Here is a 21919-nt window from a genome sequence, read left to right on the forward strand (position 1 = left end):
GGCGAAAATGCATTATTTTCAATTGCAGGACCATATGACACATATCACACTATGCTGATGAAACTAAAGATTGTGTCTCAATGAAAGTGGGGTGGAAAATGTTCAGGACACTCCAAACATTAAATAAAATGTGTGAAGTAGATGTGAATTGCGTCATTGAATGCTCCAGAATACTTTAAACATAGGCCTACACACAGGCGAAAATGCAGTATTTTCAATTGCAGGACCATATGACACATATCACACTATGCTGATTAAACTAGAGATTGTGTCTCTATGAAAGTGGGGTGGAATATGTTCAGGACACTCCAAACATTAAATAAAATGTGTGAAGTAGATGAGAATTGCGTCCCTTTATGCTTCACCATGCCTTAAACATAGGCCTACACACAGGCGAAAATGCAGTATTTTCAATTGCAGGACCATATGACACATATCACACTATGCTGATGAAACTAGAGATTGTGTCTCAATGAAAGTGGGGTGGAATATGTTCAGGACACTCCAAACATTAGATAAAATGTGTGATGAAGATGTGAATTGCGTCCCTGAATGCTCCAGAATACTTTAAACATAGGCGATCAGACAGCCGAAAATGCACTATCTTTAATGGCAGGGCCATATGACACATATCATACTTTGCTGAAGAAACTAAAGATTGTGTCTCAATAAAAGTGGGCTGGAATATGTTCAGGACACTCCAAACATTAAATAAAATGTGTGATGAAGATGTGAATTGCGTCCCTGAATGCTCCAGAATACTTTAAACATAGGCGATCAGACAGCCGAAAATGCACTATCTTTAATGGCAGGGCCATATGACACATATCACACTTTGCTGAAGAAACTAAAGATTGTGTCTCAATAAAAGTGGGGTGGAATATGTTCAGGACACTCCAAACATTAAATAAAATGTGTGACGTAGATGTGAATTGCGTCCCTGAATGCTCCAGAATACTTTAAACATAGGCGATCAGACAGGCGAAAATGCACTATCTTTAATGGCAGGGCCATTTGACACATATCACACTTTGCTGAAGAAACTAAAGATTGTGTGTCAATAAAAGGGGGGTGGAATATGTTCAGGACATTCCAAACATTAAATAAAATGTGTGAAGTAGTTGAGATTTACGTCCCTGAATGCTCCACAATAATTTAAACATAGGCCTACCCACAGGTGAAAATGCATTATCTTCAATGGCAGGGCCATATGACACTTATCACACTTTGCTGATGAAACTAAAGACTGTGAGGAGAGAGGTGTGTAAAGATGTGGACAAGGGGAAAGGTGCTGTGAGAATCATGTTCTTTGATTTATCCAGTGCCTTTAACACCATCCAGCCCCTCCGACTGAGAGTGACAAGCTGGTGCAGACGGGTGTGAACGTCCACCTGCTATCCTGGATCACTGACTACCTGACGGAGAGGCCACAGTTTATGAGACTGTGCTGTGCAGCACCGGCGCTCCGCAGGGGACTGTGCTCTCACCGCTCCTGTTCACCCTGTACACATCGGACTTCACCTACAACACAGTCATGCCACATCCAGAAGTTCTCTGATGACTCTGCTGTTGTGGGATGTATCAGGGATGGACAGGAGGGTGAGTACAGGAGCCTGGTGGACAACTTTATGCAGTGGTGCAGGCACAACCACCTGCAGCTAAACACCACTAAGACCAAGGAGATGGTGGTGGACTGTAGGAGGTCTCAGCCTCCTCTGCTACCAGTCTCCATCGAGGGGGTCAGTGTGGAGGTGGCTAACACCTACAAATACTTAGGAGTGTATCTGGACAATAAACTTGACTGGTCAGCCAACGCTGATGCAATCTACAAGAAGGGTCAGAGCCGGCTCTACTTCCTGTGGAGGTTGAGGTCCTTCAATGTCTGCAACAAACTCCTGCGCATGTTTTACCAGCCTGTTGTTGCCAGCGTCCTTTTTTAGGCTGTGGTGTGCCTGGGTGGCAGCATAAAGAAGAGGGATGCAGGGCGACTGGACAGGCTGGTGAGGAAGGCGGTAGCTGTTGTTGGCACTGAACTGGACTGCCTCACAACAGTGTCGGAGAGAAGGACCCTGAGTAGGTTGCTGACCATCTTGGACAATGTCCACCAACCACTACACAGTACTCTCAACAGGCAGAGGAGCATATTCAGTGGCAGACTCCTGTCGATGTCATGCTCATCGGACAGGCTGAGGAAGTCCTTTGTCATCAGGGCCATTCAGCTTTATAACGCCACGCATAAGGGGAGGAGGAGGGAATTTGTGTATAAGCTACCGGATGACCTAAATTTCCCTCGGGATTAATAAAGTATCCATCTATCTAAACTGTATGGCAGAGGGGAGCGTAATGTACTTAATGTTACACCTTTCAAGAACACTGAACATAAAAAGTTTAGAGGGAAAAAAACAGTTCCTCACTTGCAATAGGATAGCATTGCAATTTATTCTATCTAGTAAAAGAAAGTGTTACATCCAATTTTCCCAGCTATTTATTGGCCCTATGAAAGACCAAAAGGTCAAAGACGTAGTGTGAAGCTACTTAGAACAATTTGGAGATGTAATAGGAGTGATATACAACAGTTAGTGAAGAGTATACATACTCAAAAAGAAAATAACACTAAGATTGATTTAACCACCACACATCAGGTATATAATCTGAGGCTGGTCAATAGAAGACATGGAACCACTATTAATCCATAATTTCCTCTTGAATTTCAACAGAGACTTCATAATAGGTATAATTAGGCATAATTTGACTACATTGGACCTATACTGAATCCAAAATAGGAGAATATAAAAAAACATAAGCCTACACTGTTAATACAAATAGCACCAATACAAATATAGACAGTTTGAGAGGGTGCATGTCTGCAGAAGATATGATTTAAAGTGAAGTAAAACCTGTGCTTTCATGATGTAGTCCTGGTTATTAAAGGTTAGTTTTTTTTCAATCTTATACATAGGCCAGCCTAGTCAATGGTATCTTATAACCATTTTAAAGTAACTTCTAAACAGTACCAAATATGTATACTATATGCATTGTAATCCTGTTTTGCTCTTATAATGCAAGTGCACTGATCAAATACATTATTTTTAATATAGTTTTCAGCTACAAGTATCCTGTACGTTTAAAAGTAATGTAATATATCTCACCTTGTTTTAAAACAAGTTAATATAATGCACAGATAACACAATACTATTATAAACAATGATCTAGCAAGTAGTCAGACTCAGACTTTATACTGACATTAGGCTACAATAGCTTTCAAACACGCTTTCAACTATTTTCCCGATAATTACGACAAATGCAACAAAAACTCGTTCCATAAAAAAGGCTTTTATATAACCCAGTCGATTTACAGGGCTGTTTGTTGTAAAAACCTTTCATTTGATACAAAAAACGTATTTTACTTCCTCGTTTCCTTTTACTTCCGCTACAATTGTTGCTGAAAGAACAGATACGGAACTGCAGAACTGCCTTGGAACCCCGACACAAGATGGCGCCTGTATAGACACATGATCATAGGCAGAAGGGCGCTTCTAGTGTTTATTTCTATGCACTGTTGCTTATCTGAACTGTCAATGGGAGGAGCTATGGCCTGTCAGAGAACGTCATACAGTTTGGCTGTAACCGGCAGATACTGTTTGTCATGTTCACCAAACTTTCTGTTGTACAACCAAAACAGACATTTTTCGAAAAGTATGTCTGTGTATTGTCTTGCGTTACTGTGCATTGGGATTAGTGGTTTGTATGCATTCGCTATTCCGAGGACTAATGTAGACAAAAGGAATGACAGACCAATTATTGGTGAGTAGGCCTACTGATGAGTGATAGTGAGTATTGGTCGATAAACAGTTTACTGTTGACATAGCTGAAATCGTGAGAAGCCTAGAGATAAAACAAATGACCAGTAGGCTATCGCGTTGACTGGGCAGTTAATGTTGGAAGGTGTATGAGCAAAGATGAAAGTTGTGTAATTTTGCTACTGTGACCCCACAGACTCTCCCCTAAACTAAACTCTAGCATACATTATTGTAGTCTTCTCTGGATCACTGATACATACATGGCTTTTTTCAAGCAATAGGATACTTTCATGTTTTGGGGGAAAACAAGGTCCCTGATCAATTTACTCCTTGTAAAACAGTTTGCTTTCCTACCCCCGATTTAGCCCTCAAAAAGCCTAACGTATTCTTATGACTTCTAGTTTGTCTTCCGGGGCGTAATCTTTCCAAATGGCAAGGGTTTTTGTTCTTTGAATTGAACAGTTTATTTTTATTTATTATTTTTTTTTTTTTTACAAACGCTTGCCATCTTGTTCACGTGATAAAATTCGACAGCGCGCGCAGGTAGGCTGGCAAAACATTAAAGAGGCTAATCACGCACTATAATGCTATTCCACCGATGGCTCTTGAAGCTGATTTCTCCTGCTTTTTTCTTCTTTTTGCATTAAAGCTTAGTGTGATAGCACACAAATGTGTTGTGCACTGCTGTCTTTAGACCTTTAGGGGCATTTGTCAAGTGGTTGGCCAATCAATGCTATCGAGCTAAATGTAAAAATAATAGACAATTGAATCAATTATTAAAATAGTTGGCTCCACCTAAAAGCTTTTAACACCCAACTCATCATACCAAGTAGGCCTCCAAATGTTACATTTACACAGCAGACAGATTTACACAGTAGACAGTCAATTTAATAAAAGAGAACTGAAAGTCACAGATAAGGAACTATTTACAGTAATTGTGAATGTGAACTCTGGCAGAAACCAAATTAATATACAAACTGAATGTACGTACATCACATTCAACTAGCCTGTATGTCAACACTATATAAAACCTGTGTCTTGTGGTGAGGGGAGTGGAGAATGGCTGGGTTGCCCTTGATTGCGATAACTACCATAACATACCATAAAAAGGTCAGTCCCCTCCTGCTGCGTGTTCACTGTTATGGCCGTGTGGGCTGGCTGTAAGAATGCATAGTCACGCAGGAAGTGTCTAAAATATGGGAAATCAAATAAGACATTCATCTGCTAGAACAGGGTGGATTAACTCCAGATTTGCACATGGCATGTGTGACGAAGGTTGATTGAAACTGATTTAATCTTACCAACACAAAGTTTCATTACACATTTCTATCAAGGTTGCCCTAGACAAACTCAAATCTATCAATTTAACAATGGAAGACAACACATCAGATGCAGTTTCTTTTACTGCTGTAAAGGAGTTGAAAATGTCAACATTTCTTTGACTAAGTTCATGTCTAATAATTTGGGTGCATTGGTCAAATATGCTTTCCTAGACGGATCTTAATTCTGTGGGATATGCTTTCTAATGGTTTCACGGACTTGAGGCTATTAAGTATATTTGTGAATGACAGAAAACATGTTACTCTTAACTCTTTATGAATTTGCTGAGTAAGTATTTGCAAAGCCCCGCTGTGCTGTAATGCAGTAAGAGTCTGACAGAAGCGTGAGACTGACAGAAGCGTCCCCCTCTTCTGGCAGCGCAGCGGCAGCGAATCTGAATCAAGCCCAACACTGCAGATGTTTGATCAAGGTTCAAGGTGATCGCAAGCTGACAAAGTGTGGATGTCTTTGTCTTTAAATGTCTTATTTCTTCCCTTTAGGTGTCTTGGCTCAAGAGGTGTACAACCCACCGCCAAAGCAGAACTCCTACATCGCTGCATCTTATGTGAAGTTCTTGGAGGGCGCTGGAGCGCGAGTGGTTCCTGTGATGTAAGGCCTTCAGTAAAGACCATCACTGTAATTCTGTCACCTAGCCCAGGTGTAGCTGTTAAGCCTACGTTCACGTGTGAATATTATGTTTTACAGGATTAATCAAACTGAAGAGGAATACAAACAACTGTTCAAGTCTATCAATGGGTAAGGATCTAAAAAGTTAAAAGGTAGAAGAGTATTAGAAAGAACAGAAATCACTACAATGTGTTCTTGTTGCTGTAACGCAAGAGAAATACCAAGGCCATGAATTTAATTCCTAGGGAGCAATCATACTCATGGAGAAAGTGTATATATATATTAATATATATATATATATATATATATATATATATATATATATATATATATATATATATATATATATTAGGGCTGTGAAACGATTAAAATGTTTAATCAAATTAATCACAGGTTTCAGATGTTTTTCTCTGTATATTTTTGTGAGAAAAAGATGTATGACAAAAGACGGATATATACATTAAAAATGTTTTCTTTTTTTATTCATAACAAACAAAAATAATGGTGCTGCAAATGCTGCAAAGCAATAATCTTTGCTATTCCATATTGGACATTAATGCATCTAAAATGATGATCCTTATGTAATGATATGGCTTTGTATCAAATCACCGGTTATTCAGGTTGTGCCTTAAAGGGATAGTTCGGGATTTTTGACAAGAATCTGTATGGCCTCCCCGATGACCAGTGTCATGCAATCACGCTGACTTACCCCCGGCAGCGTCCTGTGGTCAAGCCAAAAGTAGTCCGGCAGGTTTGCTAGACCCAGCAAAATAAAACGTTTCTCTTCCCAAAACATTATGTGTTCAAAAGAGTGATATATTTGCATCCCAAAAACATGGTAGTGGAAAAAGTCACACCTCGATATCACTTGGCCCTATTTTCAGTACGCGCGATACTGCAACCTCACAGCTAGGGCCTACCTGTTTGATTCGCGAAAGTTGATTCGCCAAAGTTGGCTGAGAGAAACGTCCGTCACAGGAAAACGATGAAAACTGAGACATTTGATAAAATTAACATAAAGCTGAGTGTAAAAAAAAGGTGAAGGATTGCGACTATCCAGGTTGTGGCAACAAAGGTGATGGTGAATCGACTCTCAGTTTTCATCGTTTTCCTGTGACGGACGTTTCTCTCAGGCAACTTTGGCGAATCAACTTTCGCGAATCAAACAGGTAGGCCCTAGCTGTGAGGTTGCAGTATCGCGCGTACTGAAAATAGGGCCAAGTGATAACGAGGTGTGACTTTTTCCACTACCATGTTTTTGGGATGCAAATATATCACTCTTTTGAACACATGATGTTTTGGGAAGAGAAACGTTTTATTTTGCTGGGTCTAGCAAACCTGCCGGACTACTTTTGGCTTGACCAAAACTGGACGAGAACTCTGCTCACAGGACGCTGCCGGGGGTAAGTCAGCGTGATTGCATGACACTGGTCATCGGGGAGGCCATACAGATTCATGTCAAAAATCCCGAACTATCCCTTTAAGCATACTGTTGTGTTCTGTAATACTGTTCTATATTGTGCTACCACTAGGAGGCACTGTTCCGCAATCAATCCTAGATAATTTACGTACATAGACCAGAAGAAGAGTGAACCTCAATGCTGTTAGTCACATACTTTCATGCTGCTGACAGTTCTCAGTAAAGAGTGTTAATATCATCCTGCTTGTCGTTATTCTGAAGCTTCACTACACCACACATACCTTGGGATACCCAGGAGCAGGTTGCCCGTTCACAAAATGCTACAAAGATAAAAATTTAAAAAAGTTCATAATGGCCTTTTGGGACGTTTTGTTCAAGATTGATACAGTATATTAAGCTCCTTGCAACTTGATGGCGTTTGCTATCGCTGTGCAACCTTACAGACGGTAACATTAACATTTTGACAGTAACATTAAAGGTGCATTAAGGATTAATAGCTATTCGCTAAAGGTATGCTAGCAGCTAAAACTAACGAAATCTCTTGAAATGTGCTGACTTTGACATTATGACAAACGAATTACTCAACGACTGTCCTTACACAGTCAAACATCAATCATGTGCAACACAAGACTAAGCAAGACGGCAAATAAGCTACTTACTAGATCGGCAGAAGGTAATCAAAGTCAGGTCGGCGGGCATCGGCAGGCAAAACTACAGAAGGCAGTTATATGCCTATCGACCCTGCTATGCCATTGGCACGGACGCAATTCTCCATATTAAAAGTCATTGTAGCGCCCCAATTTTTTTTAAGCTGTTATTTTAAGGTTAAACTGCTTATCCTAACCCTAATCCTGAAGCATAATTGTTGCATATTGTGCCTTTAACATTTTATTTTAACATTAACACATTTGTTGGAGAGACTAGTTATGTTCTTGTAGTCGTTATAATACTAGTTGACATGAACCATAACTGTTTGGGGGTGTTCTGTCAACTAGATAGTTAGCTAGATGGCATAGTTTGCTAGCTGGCAAGCTCAAGAAGCTTCATTTACTTTGGAGCAGACATGTGTGTTTGTTGATCTTTGATACATTGAGTTGGGAGCGGGGTCTCCCACACTGTTAAATCCACAGCCGGCTCCTTTCCTCCTTTGTTTTGGGCTTTAGAAATGCGGAAAAAAACGACGTGTCGCTCTAAAATCTCAGGGTACCTTGTGTCAGATCTACAAGTCCCGTATGAACACCGTTTCACCATGCTCATCAGACCTCAAGGTTGCCTGACCCTCTTCACTTAGTAGAGGTTGCTCAGGTAGGATTGGACCAGGGCCGTTCTAGGGAGGAGTTTCGCGAACGGTCAATTGTGGGTTTATTGGAAGCTCATTCAGCACATGCGTTAAATGAGTTAAAAAAAAAACCAGCATTAATCCTGTAAATTAATCATAACGCGTTAACGCGTTATAATTATAATATGTTATAAGTTGCTTTGATAAAACCATCTAATAAATACAATTTATTTTCAGCATACTGTTTCCCGGTGGTGGTGTCGATCTTGTGTCCTCAGGCTATGCCAAAGCAGCTGGCATCTTCTACAGACTTGCTATTGAGGTAAGCAGGATCATGGATCATGTTCTCTACTTCCTACTGCTGTTCTATATTTTAACTCAGGGGTTTTCAACTGGTTTTGTCCAAGGGACCACCATTCTGACTAGAAAGTAATTTGTGGCCTACTGATGTGCCTGCACGCGTTGCATGTTTGTAACCGCCGCCGCCACACCCCCTCCCACCGCACAGATATTCTGCCTATAACACTTAAATATGTGAAATTATCAGGGTACATTGCTAGCCACCACCATGTCCCCTCCCCCTGCACAGATATTCTGCCTCTAACATGATATTTTCACGATATTCAAGAGTATTCTGGAATTGTGTTGAACTATCAAAGCAAATTTATAAAAAATTGAAAGCCTGTTTGTATCACCAGAACATTGAATATCAACTCCACAGGCGCAACACATATTGTTCTTCTTAAGTTTTTTACTTATTATTATTATTATGATTATACAGACTGAAAGATTTGACAAATTGTATCTCATAAGCACTTTTTTATGTTTCTAAAAACAGGCAGCTTCCCAGGGTGACCACTTCCCAGTGTGGGGAACATGTCTGGGGTTCGAGCAGCTCTTGGTCCTGACCTGTGGTGAGAATCTTCTCACTCGAACCAATACCACTGGAGTTTCTCTGCCACTTCAGTTTACAAAGGGTGAGTACAGATCAAAGGTTGGAAAGTGTCTGGTAAATAATCAAAATGAATGAAAATATAAATGTAAAATATAAATATCTATGCCATATCTTAAGTAGGGTGACAAAACAGATAACCGTACACTTGCTGTAGGTGAATGAACAACACGTTCTCATATGAAGAATAGAATCAAAAAGTGACGCTAAAACCACCTTCTAGCGTCATTTTTCGCCTTGCAAGGTTGTTTCATTGATTCCTATTAAGCGTCATTTTTCGACGTGCAAGGGTGTTTCATTGATTCCTATTTATATCGAAGCTGTCAAGTTCTCTACCGTTTCAGCCAACTTTGATTTTGTTAGGTCCCATTCATTCAATTATACCAAAATATTTGTAATAACTTGTGTTCTGCTTCATGAAATACTGTTTTTCTGTTATATTCTTACAACTTAACATTGATTTCTCGTTAGAAATGCAATCATAACATGTTTATTTTATATCGTTTGACTTCACGAAGTACGTTCATGAGGAACAAAAATTCTCATTCACTTTGAATGGGGTGACGTCATCAGTTCCATTTTACCAAAATATGTGTAATTACTTGTGTTCTGCTTCATGAAAAACTGTTAAGTTGTTATATTCTTACAATTTAACATTGATTTCTCGTCAAAAATGCAATCATAACACGTTTATTTTACATCGTTAGACTTTAAAAACTATACATCAGATGCCCATAGACTTTGAATGGGGTGATGTCATCAGTGGTCGCCCGTTTTGCGCCCGCTCAACGGACCCATAACGTTGGTTTTAGTAAGCTATGTATTTTTTAAATAACCATAACTTGCTCAATTTTCATCCGATTTTTAAACAGTTTGGTTTGTTATAAACGTCAGAGATGTAGTTATGTCAGGACATACATATGAATAATTGTGTTATTTTCTAAAGAATTATAGACACGTTAATAACGTTTGTAACAAACCAAAATCTTTTTAAATCCATTGAATAATTGGGCAAGTTGCGGTTATTTAAAAAGTACATACCACTACCAACACAATGTTATGGGTGGGCGAGCTCATATACGTCTTAAGACATCTAGCCATTATATATATCTATGGTTGCTGCAACGGAGCTGTTTTTTTTTCAATTATTCAATAGATTTAAAAATGGTTTGGTTTGTTACAAACGTTATTAACATGGCTATAATTCTTTGAAAATAACACAATTATTCATAGGTATGTCCTGTCATAACTGCATCTCTGACGTTTATAACAAACCAAACTGTTTTTAAATCTATTGAATAATTGAAAAAACACATTATTACACGTTATCATCAACTCGAATGTTTCATCGCGGAGTGATTTATTATTAGCTGTGAAAAGTCCCGTAACTGTTGGTATGTTGACGAATAACCTATAGCATGGAACGTCTCTCGTCCAATCAGAAACAGCTAAATTACGCGATAGAACCCAATTGTTTTATAATAGGAATCAATGAAACACCCTTGTACGTCGAAAAATTACGCTTAATAGGAATCGATGAAACAACCGTGCACGTCGAAAAATGACGCTAGAAGGTGGTTTTAGCGTCACTTTTTGACGCTATTCCCACTGACCAAGCTTCATATTCTGACGAGTTGGGAATGAGAACGTGTTGGAATGAAGCATGTCGCTCACGTTTAGGCGTTGGGAGGGCATTTTAAGTATGTCTTACCATATCTGTTCAGCATAATATGTTGGAGCAGTAATAAAATAATTTATCTGTCTGTCTTTATTACAATAATAATTCACATTTAGTATCACAGATGTCATATTCCCTACACAGATGCGATGGAAAGCAGACTGTTCAAAGATTTCCCACCAGCTTTGATGAAGGCTCTGGAAACTGCGAACATCACAGAGAATTCCCACTCATGGAGCATCTCCGTGGAGGTGTGAGGACAGTCAACATCACCATTGTACCATAACCATAACCAAACCTTGTTTGTGCTTAATTTCTTACTCTGACTTGCAGAATTTCATGAAGAATGAGGAGTTGAGAAAGTTCTACAGAATCCTGAGCACTAATACAGACGGGAATACAGAGTTTGTTTCAACCATGGAGGGTGAGGAACAGAGAGAGAGTACATATGTGTGTGCATGTAGTGGTGGGAGCAAAACAACACAAAATGAATCTACAAAACGGCAGACATATTGTTAATGCATTCTATGTTGTCTTCAAGTACTGTCTCTCTGTATAGCCTACAGTTACCCTGTGTACGCAACCCAGTGGCACCCAGAGAAGAATGCCTTTGAGTGGAGCAAACCATACTACCCTCACACCCCCTCTGCAATCGAAACCACCTTCCACATGGCCCACTTCATCGTCAACGAGGGTACTGCTCTCTCAGGCTTAACATATGATCCCTCTGTTCTGTAATGACTGAAGATCAGTCGACCTCTGCCTGACTTTAAATCCACATTATATACTCATCTGTGAGAGTCTGACATTTGTATTTCTCACCCTCACAGCAAAGAAGAGTTTTCATTCCTTTGGCAGCAAGGATGAGGAGCAGAAACATCTGATCTACAACTACAACCCAGTGTTCACTGGAACCACCTTCCAGCAGATGTATTTCTTCGAATAGACCTTCCTTACAGTGCCTAATGGCCAGGTCACTGATGTGTCCACACGTCTGTCTCTGGCTTAGCGTCCTGTTCGTCTTCGATCACACACCTGTGCCACTCCTATTTTGAATGAAAGTAGTAATGATACAAATGTCATTCTTGCACTGGATAACAACAACTTGATTTTTTTGAATTAGGCTATATTGTCAGTTAGTACCTATGATACATACTGTGTGTGTTAGTGTGAGTAGGAATGTAGCCTATTTCCACTGTGATCCTTGATGTGATCCTCAATCAGATAATTATTCGATATCTGTGGCTGAAATGCAATCTACAGTGGTTACAAATGAAAAAAAGGTAAATTACTCACACAAATGGCAACATTTATTTGTTGTATAATATAATAAAATATAGCTGCAAGCAGCAATGTAGTGGCCAAGCTGGTCAGATGACCCAGAAGAAGCTTTCAATTCACTCAGAAGAAGCTTTGGATTTACTTATCAGAGGCTGGATTCGAACCGATGAGGCTGCCAACTACAGGACACCAATCACCAACTCACTTACCTAGTGAGCTAGTGTCGTTGATGGGACCAGAGTTCAGTTACTGCTTCAAAATAGAAGTTGTTTTTCCTGTGGCAATGGTTGCCAAATTTGGACCAAGTTTTAACAGTTTAAACAGCTGTAATTCAGTCCTTTTTATACAAGTCGAGGTGATTGTGGTCTGAAGATAATCTGTGCCAAATTTTGTGAATATTTGATATTCACCAAAAACATTATATTCATTCATTCAAAATGGCAACCACATCAATTCGGCCACATCAATTTGATTGACTGTAACTAACAAACAGTCGCGAAAATCAAAACGCCAGGGGTTAACTTTTGTGAAGCTTGGTCTGAAGATGATGTGTGGCAATTTTGAAGAAAATTCGACAAGAATTGTAGAAGGAGTTGCAAAAAAACGCTTTTCCTTAACATTGGAATTAGCAGAACATTTATATAACTGTTTATTATGTCATAGAGTGCGTTGAACTCGTCTTGATCCAGGGAATACAACGATACCTCATTGTGGAAAATGTGGCATATGGTTCAAAAGTAATATGTGTAAATACATCTTCAACTTTGACCCATTGGTGGCGCTAGAGGGTTGGAGTGGGAGACATGAAACTTGATGAAGGGACTGGTCCCGATAAGTGTGCCAAATTTCACAACTGTTGACCATGCGGTTCTAGGGGCTGCCATAGACTCCCATGGCAGAAGAAGATGATGCGTAATAATAATACAAATTAGAAAACCACTAGGTCTACTGCTATGAGAATACAGATCCAGCAGTACAGTTTGTCTGTACAGAGTGATATAACTTCTAACTGGATTAAAAGTGATTTAACTGAAGTCCTTAGTTAATTTGTGCAACAGCTCCTCAAATGAGTGTCATCGCTTTGTTGTCTGAAACTACTCGGCCTGAAACACTTTTCCCATGTGTGTGATGATATTATCTTCTACCAGAGGGTGGCAGCATAGTGAAAATGGCATGAATGTGGCTCCTACAATAGCTTAGCTCGCATTGAACTGAGATCAGACCACTGCATGTTCTGTCCTGGTGACTTCTGGGCATAATGCGAGTAAAACAGGTTCATGTTTCACATGATCCAGTATTTAGATATTTTTAAACATATATTTATTAAGAATTTTGTTCATTTTACAGACAAACAATACAAGAGAGGGTGGCTTTTTGTTCCACACTCAAGAATTTCCTGTTCCTAAAATTGTCATTGTTTTGGTAGGCCCCCAACTTGCACTACGGGTAGGACGTGACCAGTTGAACTGGAATGGGTAGGGTTAGATAATCTCCACAGTTCTAAACACTGAAGTGTTGCAAAGGTTTAGACTGCATATATGCAGGTCTACTGTGGCTGCATTTGAATTAGTGCAAAAAGTCATGTCCGTGCATGAGAGGAGGAATGATTGCCCAATAATTGGTACGTGCCTTATCATCTTTTCACAGCTAGACACTGATGTTACTTTGTAAACCAGTTACGTACACTAATAACAGTGGTGGACAGTAACGAAGTAAATGTAATTCGTTCCTGTACTTAAGTAACATATCTATGTATCTGTACTTCTATTTTGTGAGACTTTATACTTTCACTCCACTACATTTCAAAGTGAAAATTCGTACTTTTTACTCCATTACATTTAGTAAAACCTCTCGTTCCTTTTTACCAAAGCGAATCAAATAATGAAAGGTCAAAGTGAGTTCACAATTACACCAATCAGGATTAGCGCTATTTGCTCTAAAGCATTTCGGTTTTGTCAGTTTCGTTCGTTCGTTGAGCGCGAGCTACGTTGAATTCTGCAGCAGTTTGAGGTTGTTTTATGCTCAAGCAGCCTACGTAACGCTACATAAATGATGTAAGAAACACGCACAATCAACGGTGTTTCTGCTCAGGCACACGATGTCGCAAACTTTTATCATGCAGTTCTTGACTCCCTCGGTAAAGGTATCACTACACACTACTTTACAGTCTTCGGTGCAGACTGGTATGCTCTAATTTTGTGCAATTTATGCAAAAACTAGTTCCTGTAATGACATTTTCTTTCTTCACGTTTGATCTGAGGTCAAGTGTTGTTTTTGTACCTAGGGTTGTGTGGAATATCACTGCTACCACTAGTTTTCAGCACAAACTAATATAACTAGGTCAAGTGTTGTTGTTTTTGTACCTAGGGTTGTGTAGGAAATATCACTGCTATCACTAGTCTTCAGCAAAACTAGTATAACACAACATTCTCTGATTTTGTGGAACAAGTTCCTGTAATGGTATTTATCATTAGTCTTCAGCACAAACTAGTATAACACCACATTCTCTGATTTTGTGGAACAAGTTCCTGTAATGGTATTTATCATACTTTGAAACATAAATCAGGATTTATGTTCAATGTTTATGTTTTAGGGTAACACAGACAGACAGATTTGATATAGTAAAGGAGCTTATGTTTAACTCCACATTTTTCTATAATTAAATGTGCAACTAAGTTACAAATAAATGTAAAATTAAATCATTGTTCTCTTGTATTTCATAACCACTTTGTCTTACCTAATGGCATTAGATAGCTTTCAATGTTTTGTGCTTATACACTATTCAATAGACAAATGTAAGACACGATTTAAAGATTGGCATTAGTATTTTCAGTTGATTGAGCCGGAGCTTTGATGTGAAAATGATAAAAGGCCATTAGAACCATAATTCATTAAGGTACTTTTACTTTTAATACTTAAGTATATATGAAGGCAAATACTTTTATACTTCTACTTAAGTGGAAATTCAAAGTGCATACTTCCACTTTTACTGGAGTAATATTTTACACCAGGTATCTATACTTTCACTTAAGTACGTAGTTAGTGTACTTCGTCCACCACTGACTAATAATAATGAAAGAGCCTTAAATGATCTTCCATGTTGACTCTAACAGTATATGAATTTAATTATCAAAGATTCAGTCAAGTGATGGAGTATCAAAGTTCAGGTTTTTGTAAGTGCGTGCACATGATGGCAGTACTCCGATCCGATCCGATTCTCTCCATGGGGTCTCCATGGGGGGTTAACTGCTTTATCTCAAAGCACATGGCAGTGACAAATCCAGATCTTGGCCGTGTCAGTTCAAATCAAATGCGTAATGTTTACATCTGCTACCGTTGATTATACAGTAAATACGTTGTGAAATGAAACAAAAACACACCACAGTTAAAGTTGTATTAGTATTGATTGATTCACATCGATATGAATGGATTACATGACTAACAACTGGTGGAAAAGTAATATGAAAATATTTGTTCACTGAATTAGCATGTTCTGTCCAAAACAGTTGCGTTCCAGTTCCAAAGTTTCAGTTTCGGTTTCAGTATTTCAACGTGAATGAGAGGGAGCACAAGAACTGAGCGTCTAGCAGCGATTATCATATCATAGACACAAATGATGCATGTATATGTCTGTGGGCAGGATCTCAAGCACGTGCAAAAGTTGTTGTTGTCCAATTGGAATCTAGATTCGAGAGACACATGCGTGTCTAGTTCGTTTCCCAGCGGAATCGAATCGTGTATCCAGGGGTTTACATCGGAGTCCAGTCGGACTCAAGTCGGACACAAGAAATCTAGATTTGGGGAGACACGTGTCCAATTTCCGATTTAAATCGGACTGAAATCGGAAATTGGACACATGTGTCCACACTGATGCGCATCAGAGGAGAGAACAGGACTTGGTTTCGCTACTAGAGTTCCACCTAGTCTGATTTCACTAACTGTCTGTAAAGAGGTCAGCTGTATTTAAACCTTTGATTCAATCAAAATCACAAATTATGTGGGATACAAAGTCATTTACGTCATACATAATATGGCAGTGGAGAAATTTTTGAACAAATCTATCTGGATATTATTTAGATGTAAGGCAAAACAAAAAAGTTTAACAGTACCATGTTGATAGTGCTACCCAGATGTGAAATGCATGGCAATTCCAGATGTAAAAGAGGTCAGAGTGCAGTATCTTGTGTTGTGACATCTAACTGAGACAGCCAAGATTGCTAATAGATATGACAGCTAAGATAGCAAGCTTTGCAAAGTAAGCACTTTAAAAACCTGCTAACAAAGAATGCCTTGAAACCTATTATTACAGTGCATGAAATGCCCTGTATTGTTATTCCTAGGCTTCTTATTACAGTGCATGAAATGCCCTGTATTGTTATTCCTAGGCTTCTTCTTCTTCTTCTTCTTCTTCTTATTCTTCTCACCTTTTTCTGCGATTAATTCAGCCCGAACCGCTTAACATAGAAACTTAAACATTAAAACTTTGTCGCGTAGGTCTTGTAAAGGACACTTATGCTATGTATTTTTTACTTTTCTAAACTTTATACTTTTTAAGATATTAAATAAAAACGAATCAAAATGTTCCCATTGACTTACATTGGGCCATTATGACATCATAATAGGGTCTTTAAACTGGCTTGCACCTGTGCTTCACTGACACCTGCGCCAAATCCAAGGAACCTCTTCTCTGTCCCTCTCAATTTAACTGTATAGGAACATTAAGACACCTTCCATTCTCTACTTATTTTTCTCTCCATCTCTCCATCTATCTCTCTATCCCTCTCAGTCTACTTTCTCTCACACTCAATCTCTCTTCTTCACTCCATTTTTATCTCCTTTTTTAATATTTTCACTCTTTTTCTCTTTCACTCTTGTTCACTCTTCTTTCCTTCTTCCACTCTTCTTTCCTTTCTTCTTTCCTTCCACTCTTCTTTCCTTCTTCCACTCTTCTTTCCTTTCTTCTTTCCTTCTTCAATTATTATTTCCTTCTTTCACTCTTCTTTCCTTTCTTCACTCTTCTTTCTTTTCTTCTTCCACTCTTCTTTCCTTTCTTCACTCTTCTTTCTTTTCTTCTTTCCTTCTTTCACTCTTCTTTCCTTCTTCCTCTCTTCTCTCCTTTCTTCACTCTTCTTTCCTTCTTCCACTCTTCTTTCCTTTCTTCTTTCCTTCTTTCACTCTTCTTTCTTTTCTTCTTTCTTTCCTAACTTTTGCATTTCATGCACTGGTATTTCCTTCAGGAAATGCATTTTCTAGTTCTTCTTATTCTTCTCACCTTTTTCTGCGATTAATTCAGCTCGAACCGCTTAACTTAGAAACTTCGTTCGAACTTTGTCGCGTAGGTCTTGTAAAGGACACTTATGCTATGTATTTTTCACTTTTCTAAACTTTATACTTTTTAAGATATTAAAGAAAAACGAATCTAAATTTTCCCATTGACTTACATTGGGCCATTATGACATCATAATAGGGTCTGGCTTGCACCTGTGCTTCACTGACACCTGCGCCAAATCCAAGGAACCTCTTCTCTGTCCCTCTCAATTTAACTGTAACTAGGAACATTAAGACACCTTCCATTCTCTACTTTTTTTTTCTCTCCATCTCTCCATCTTTCTCTCTATCCCTCTCAGTCTACTTTCTCTCACACTCAATCTCTCTTCTTCACTCCATTTTTATCTCCTTTTTTCAATATTTTCACTCTCTTTTTCTCTGTATCCAGAGCCACTCTTGTTCACTCTTCTTTCCTTCTTCCACTCTTCTTTGCTTTCTTCACTCTCCTTTCTTCTTTCCTACTTTCACTCTTCTTTCCTTCTTTCACGCTTCTTTCTTTTCTTCTTTCCTTCTTCAACTATTCTTTCCTTCTTTCACTCTTCTTTCCTTTCTTCACTCTTCTTTCTTTTCTTCTTCCACTCTTCTTTCCTTTCTTCACTCTTCTTTCTTTTCTTCTTTCACTCTTCTTTCCTTCTTCCTCTCTTCTCTCCTTTCTTCACTCTTCTTTCCTTTCTTCTTTCATTCTTCCACTCTTCTTTCCTTCTTTCACTCTTCTTTCTTTTCTTCTTCCTTTCTTAACTTGTGCATTTCATGCGCTGGTATTTCCTTCAGGAAATGCATTTTCTAGTTGAACATATCACTTTGGTCCAAAAGGACGGCAAATACAGGGTGGTACAAATGTTTGTGGATTTCAGATGATCCTGCAGTTGATCGGAGGGGGAGTTCCAATCACTTTGTCATACATGAGATGTCTGATGGCGTTAGGTGGTAGTCTAATAATCATTAGGCTCTAATGGACCCATTTACGCTAATCATGTTATGCCAGTCACGTTTAGATATTAGCCAGCTGGGTGGTTACAGATGTGTGTCCTTTCATCCATCTTCTTGCTTAGGTGTCTCATTGACACACTGAAAACATAGGACAACTGCTTTGAATAAAGGCGTTTCTATCCCGTTAAGATATTCAGTTATGTAGTGTCTAAAGTATAAGGTGTGATGAAATAGATTTTTATGAAATGCACCCTCTCTTTGAAGGGATTCTGGCTCAAGAGGCCTTCTCTGCAGAAAAGGGAAAAGGGAAAAATGCCAAAATACCAGCATCTTACGTCAAATTCCTGGAGTGTGGTGGAGCACGTGTGGTTCCCATCATGTAAGAGTATGCAGCATATGGACAAGTAATAATGAATGCAATTCTCTCTATGTGGCTTGTAGCCTAAATTATACTTACTTTCTGGGGGGATATTGTATTGTCTTTACAGGATTAATCGTCCAGAGGCTGAATATCAAAGAATTTTTAACTCAATAAATGGGTGAGTAGCTTCTTTGTTGAGAGTTTCCATCTTAAAGAGTCAATTTTTTATATACAGTATTTATATGTTTTTGCATAATTGTTGCAGGATTTTATTTCCCGGTGGAAGGGCTAGCATGTTCAACTCTGCTTATGCCAAAGCAGCAGCAGTTTTCTATAAACTAGCTATAGAGGTGAGTTGGATGATAAGGCCTACCTACACTTTATTAATATTTCTATAGGCTTAGCAAATGTTTCCCAGCTCAAATACGTGTACATGTGTTGTGTGCGTGTGTGTGTGTGGTGGATTCTCTGTGACTTGTCAGGCCAACTCCAGAGGGGATTACTTCCCGGTGTGGGGTACATGTCTAGGATTTCAGCTGCTGACACTGTTCACCAGTGGGGAGCATCTGCGCTCTCAAACAGATAGTTGTGGATGTGCACTGCCAATGGACTTCACAGAGGGTAAGTACACTTAGGTGAAAGACCAAATAACACATCTCTGATGAAGAGTCAGTGGACACTAAGGCAGACATCACTCATAGATCAAATGCCATCCAGCCTTGGGACTTCCATAGATCATTTTGTCAGTCATTTATTTCAAGCCCAGTTAGGGAGGGATTCCCAGACTTACTACAAGGGAAGGGAAGAGTATGTCTGGTGGAAATGTCTTACATTATGGTTCTGATGCAGAGGCAAAACACAGCAGGCTGTTCCAGGATTTCCCTGATGATCTCATGACATCTCTAGCCACTGAGTGCATCACATTGCACAGTCACAAATACAGCATCACAATGGAGGTATGGGAAAAAATATATACATTTGTTGCAATGTATAGCCTGGCACTAAAAGATAAAGTGCTTACTTCTGTTTGTTTTCTCTTTAGAGTTTTAATAATAATGAGAATTTAAGACATTTCTATAAGATCTTGAGCACCAACAATGATGGGGAAGAGGATTATGTCTCCACTATAGAAGGTAAGACATCAAAGATCAAGTAAGGAACAGCAAACCAGGGAGAATTAAATGGGTTATGTTCTGTGCTGTCAAAATTAATGCATAATTTGTTTGCGATTAATTTGGAATACTTCAAAATAAACAACACAATAAACCTGTGTTTAAAAAAAATAACAATTAATCTGCCTGCATTTTGCTATTATTTCTGTTAGTGCAAATGTAATGGTTAAAATATCTGGGGGCATCCAACGTACACCTGACACAGAGCTTAATTCAATTCACAAGGTCTTAAGAAGAAAAATAAAACGATTCATTGTGATTTTTCACAGAAAATGGTGTGATTGATTATTCAATTATTTATTCGGACAGCACTAGTTATTTTACAGTTGATAGTCAGTATGTCAGTGCCCTTTGAATTTGGTTGATAGTGTGAAGGGTAAGTGTGTATTTGTGTGTCCATAGCCTATAACCTACCAGTGTATACTGTGAAGTATGTGTGTGTATTTGTGTGTCCACAGCCTACAACCTTCCAGTGTATGGCACAGTGTGGCATCCAGAGAAGAATGCTTTTGAATGGGGCAAGCCCTTCTTCCCTCACTCGCCCTCTGCAATCCAAACTACTTTCTACTTTGCACACTTCTTTGTTAATGAAGGTGAGAAAGGAAAAAAACTGGCCAATTAACTTAACTGTGAGGGTGTACACCTTCATATTATTTTGTTCATACTGGTTGTTTAAGACACATTTGTTAACATGTTTCTGATCTTAATTCTTCATCTCTCAGCAAGGAAAAACTTCCATGCCTTTTCAAGTGCAGAAGAGGAGAAAAGATCCTTAATCTACAACTACTGTCCTGAGAACAGTTCAGAAAATACACCCTTCTTTCAGACCTTCTACTTTGACTAGATCTTAAACATTTAACTAATAATGTCTTCTTGAGTTTGATTAACACCAGCTTGTTTTGGTTCCTGTGTTTATTAATGCTTTGACTCTAGATATGTTTGATTACAGTTTTTCTCCATTGCTTTGGGTAATTTCACAAAACAGAAATGACATTCTCAAAAATCTTAGTGCATTTGGCAAAATAGCCAAAATGGTTCAGCACAACTACATAGATCACCTTCAAAAGGTCATTTTCTCATATGAATAGTCATTGCCCCAAAAATGAAAGGTTCCTTCTCGATTGCTGTGGCTCATTTGTCTGGGAATTCCCTGCCCCTTCATTGCATTGCATTTGCTCAGTTAGTCTGGCCAACTACTCATCAGCGATCCACTTCACTCACGTAATTGGACACGCCTTTAACCAATCAGACCAACGATACTATACAACGATACAACGATCGGTAATAAAGCAAACACATATTTTTTCTGTATGAATTGTTCCAGGGCAAGTTTCTGTTCTGTTTTCAAAGAAAACTTGCCTTATCGAAGTTTTGCGGTGCTTCGGCGGCCACCATGTCCAATGTTTAAAAACTCTCTGTGCAGTAGATTTTGTAAAGTAGCCGTGGTAAGTTTAAATCCGCCAATGGCGCGCCAGGTAGCCAAAAGCCAGTTTGTGATTGGCTCCAAGGATTCTGGAAATCTTGAAATGAACGGGTATCCAAAGTTGGCCAGACCCACTGCAGAGGCAAAATCAATTTGGCCGAAAGAAGTGGGGCGGGACTTCCCAGACTAGTGGCTCATCTCTCTCTCGAAAAAAAAGCTCATTCTGAGGACTTTAAATACATTTGCCAAAATGACCTAGATGGTTTAGCAAAACACTAAGGCACACCTGCAAAAGGTCAACAGACAAAAAAAACAGACAACTCATCAGTCAAAACGAATTCCTTTTCT

The 21919-nt window shown here is 38.9% G+C and overlaps 2 protein-coding genes across 2 annotated transcripts; both read left to right on the forward strand.

The window, feature by feature from the left end:
* The first annotated feature begins 3621 nt into the window (after positions 1–3621).
* On the forward strand, positions 3622–13314 carry LOC308378727 (gamma-glutamyl hydrolase-like). Its single transcript, XM_080855699.1, has 9 exons — positions 3622–3804; positions 5621–5729; positions 5826–5876; positions 8684–8768; positions 9285–9423; positions 11221–11327; positions 11410–11500; positions 11636–11770; positions 11907–13314. Exons 1-9 carry the CDS (start codon positions 3699–3701, stop codon positions 12020–12022), a joined length of 939 nt encoding a protein of 312 aa, XP_080711825.1. The 5' UTR covers positions 3622–3698; the 3' UTR covers positions 12023–13314.
* A 5546-nt stretch (positions 13315–18860) lies between these two features.
* LOC308378586 (gamma-glutamyl hydrolase-like) lies at positions 18861–20992 on the forward strand (the record flags this gene model as incomplete). The annotated part of the gene is made up of 7 exons (XM_080855525.1): positions 18861–18994; positions 19242–19326; positions 19459–19597; positions 19826–19932; positions 20019–20109; positions 20607–20741; positions 20871–20992. 7 exons carry the CDS (start codon positions 18861–18863, stop codon positions 20990–20992), a joined length of 813 nt encoding a protein of 270 aa, XP_080711651.1.
* Between the last annotated feature and the right edge of the window lie 927 nt (positions 20993–21919).

The sequence above is a fragment of the Sprattus sprattus genome, assembly GCF_963457725.1.
Source record: "Sprattus sprattus genome assembly, chromosome: 17".
Classification (NCBI taxonomy): domain Eukaryota; kingdom Metazoa; phylum Chordata; class Actinopteri; order Clupeiformes; family Clupeidae; genus Sprattus; species Sprattus sprattus.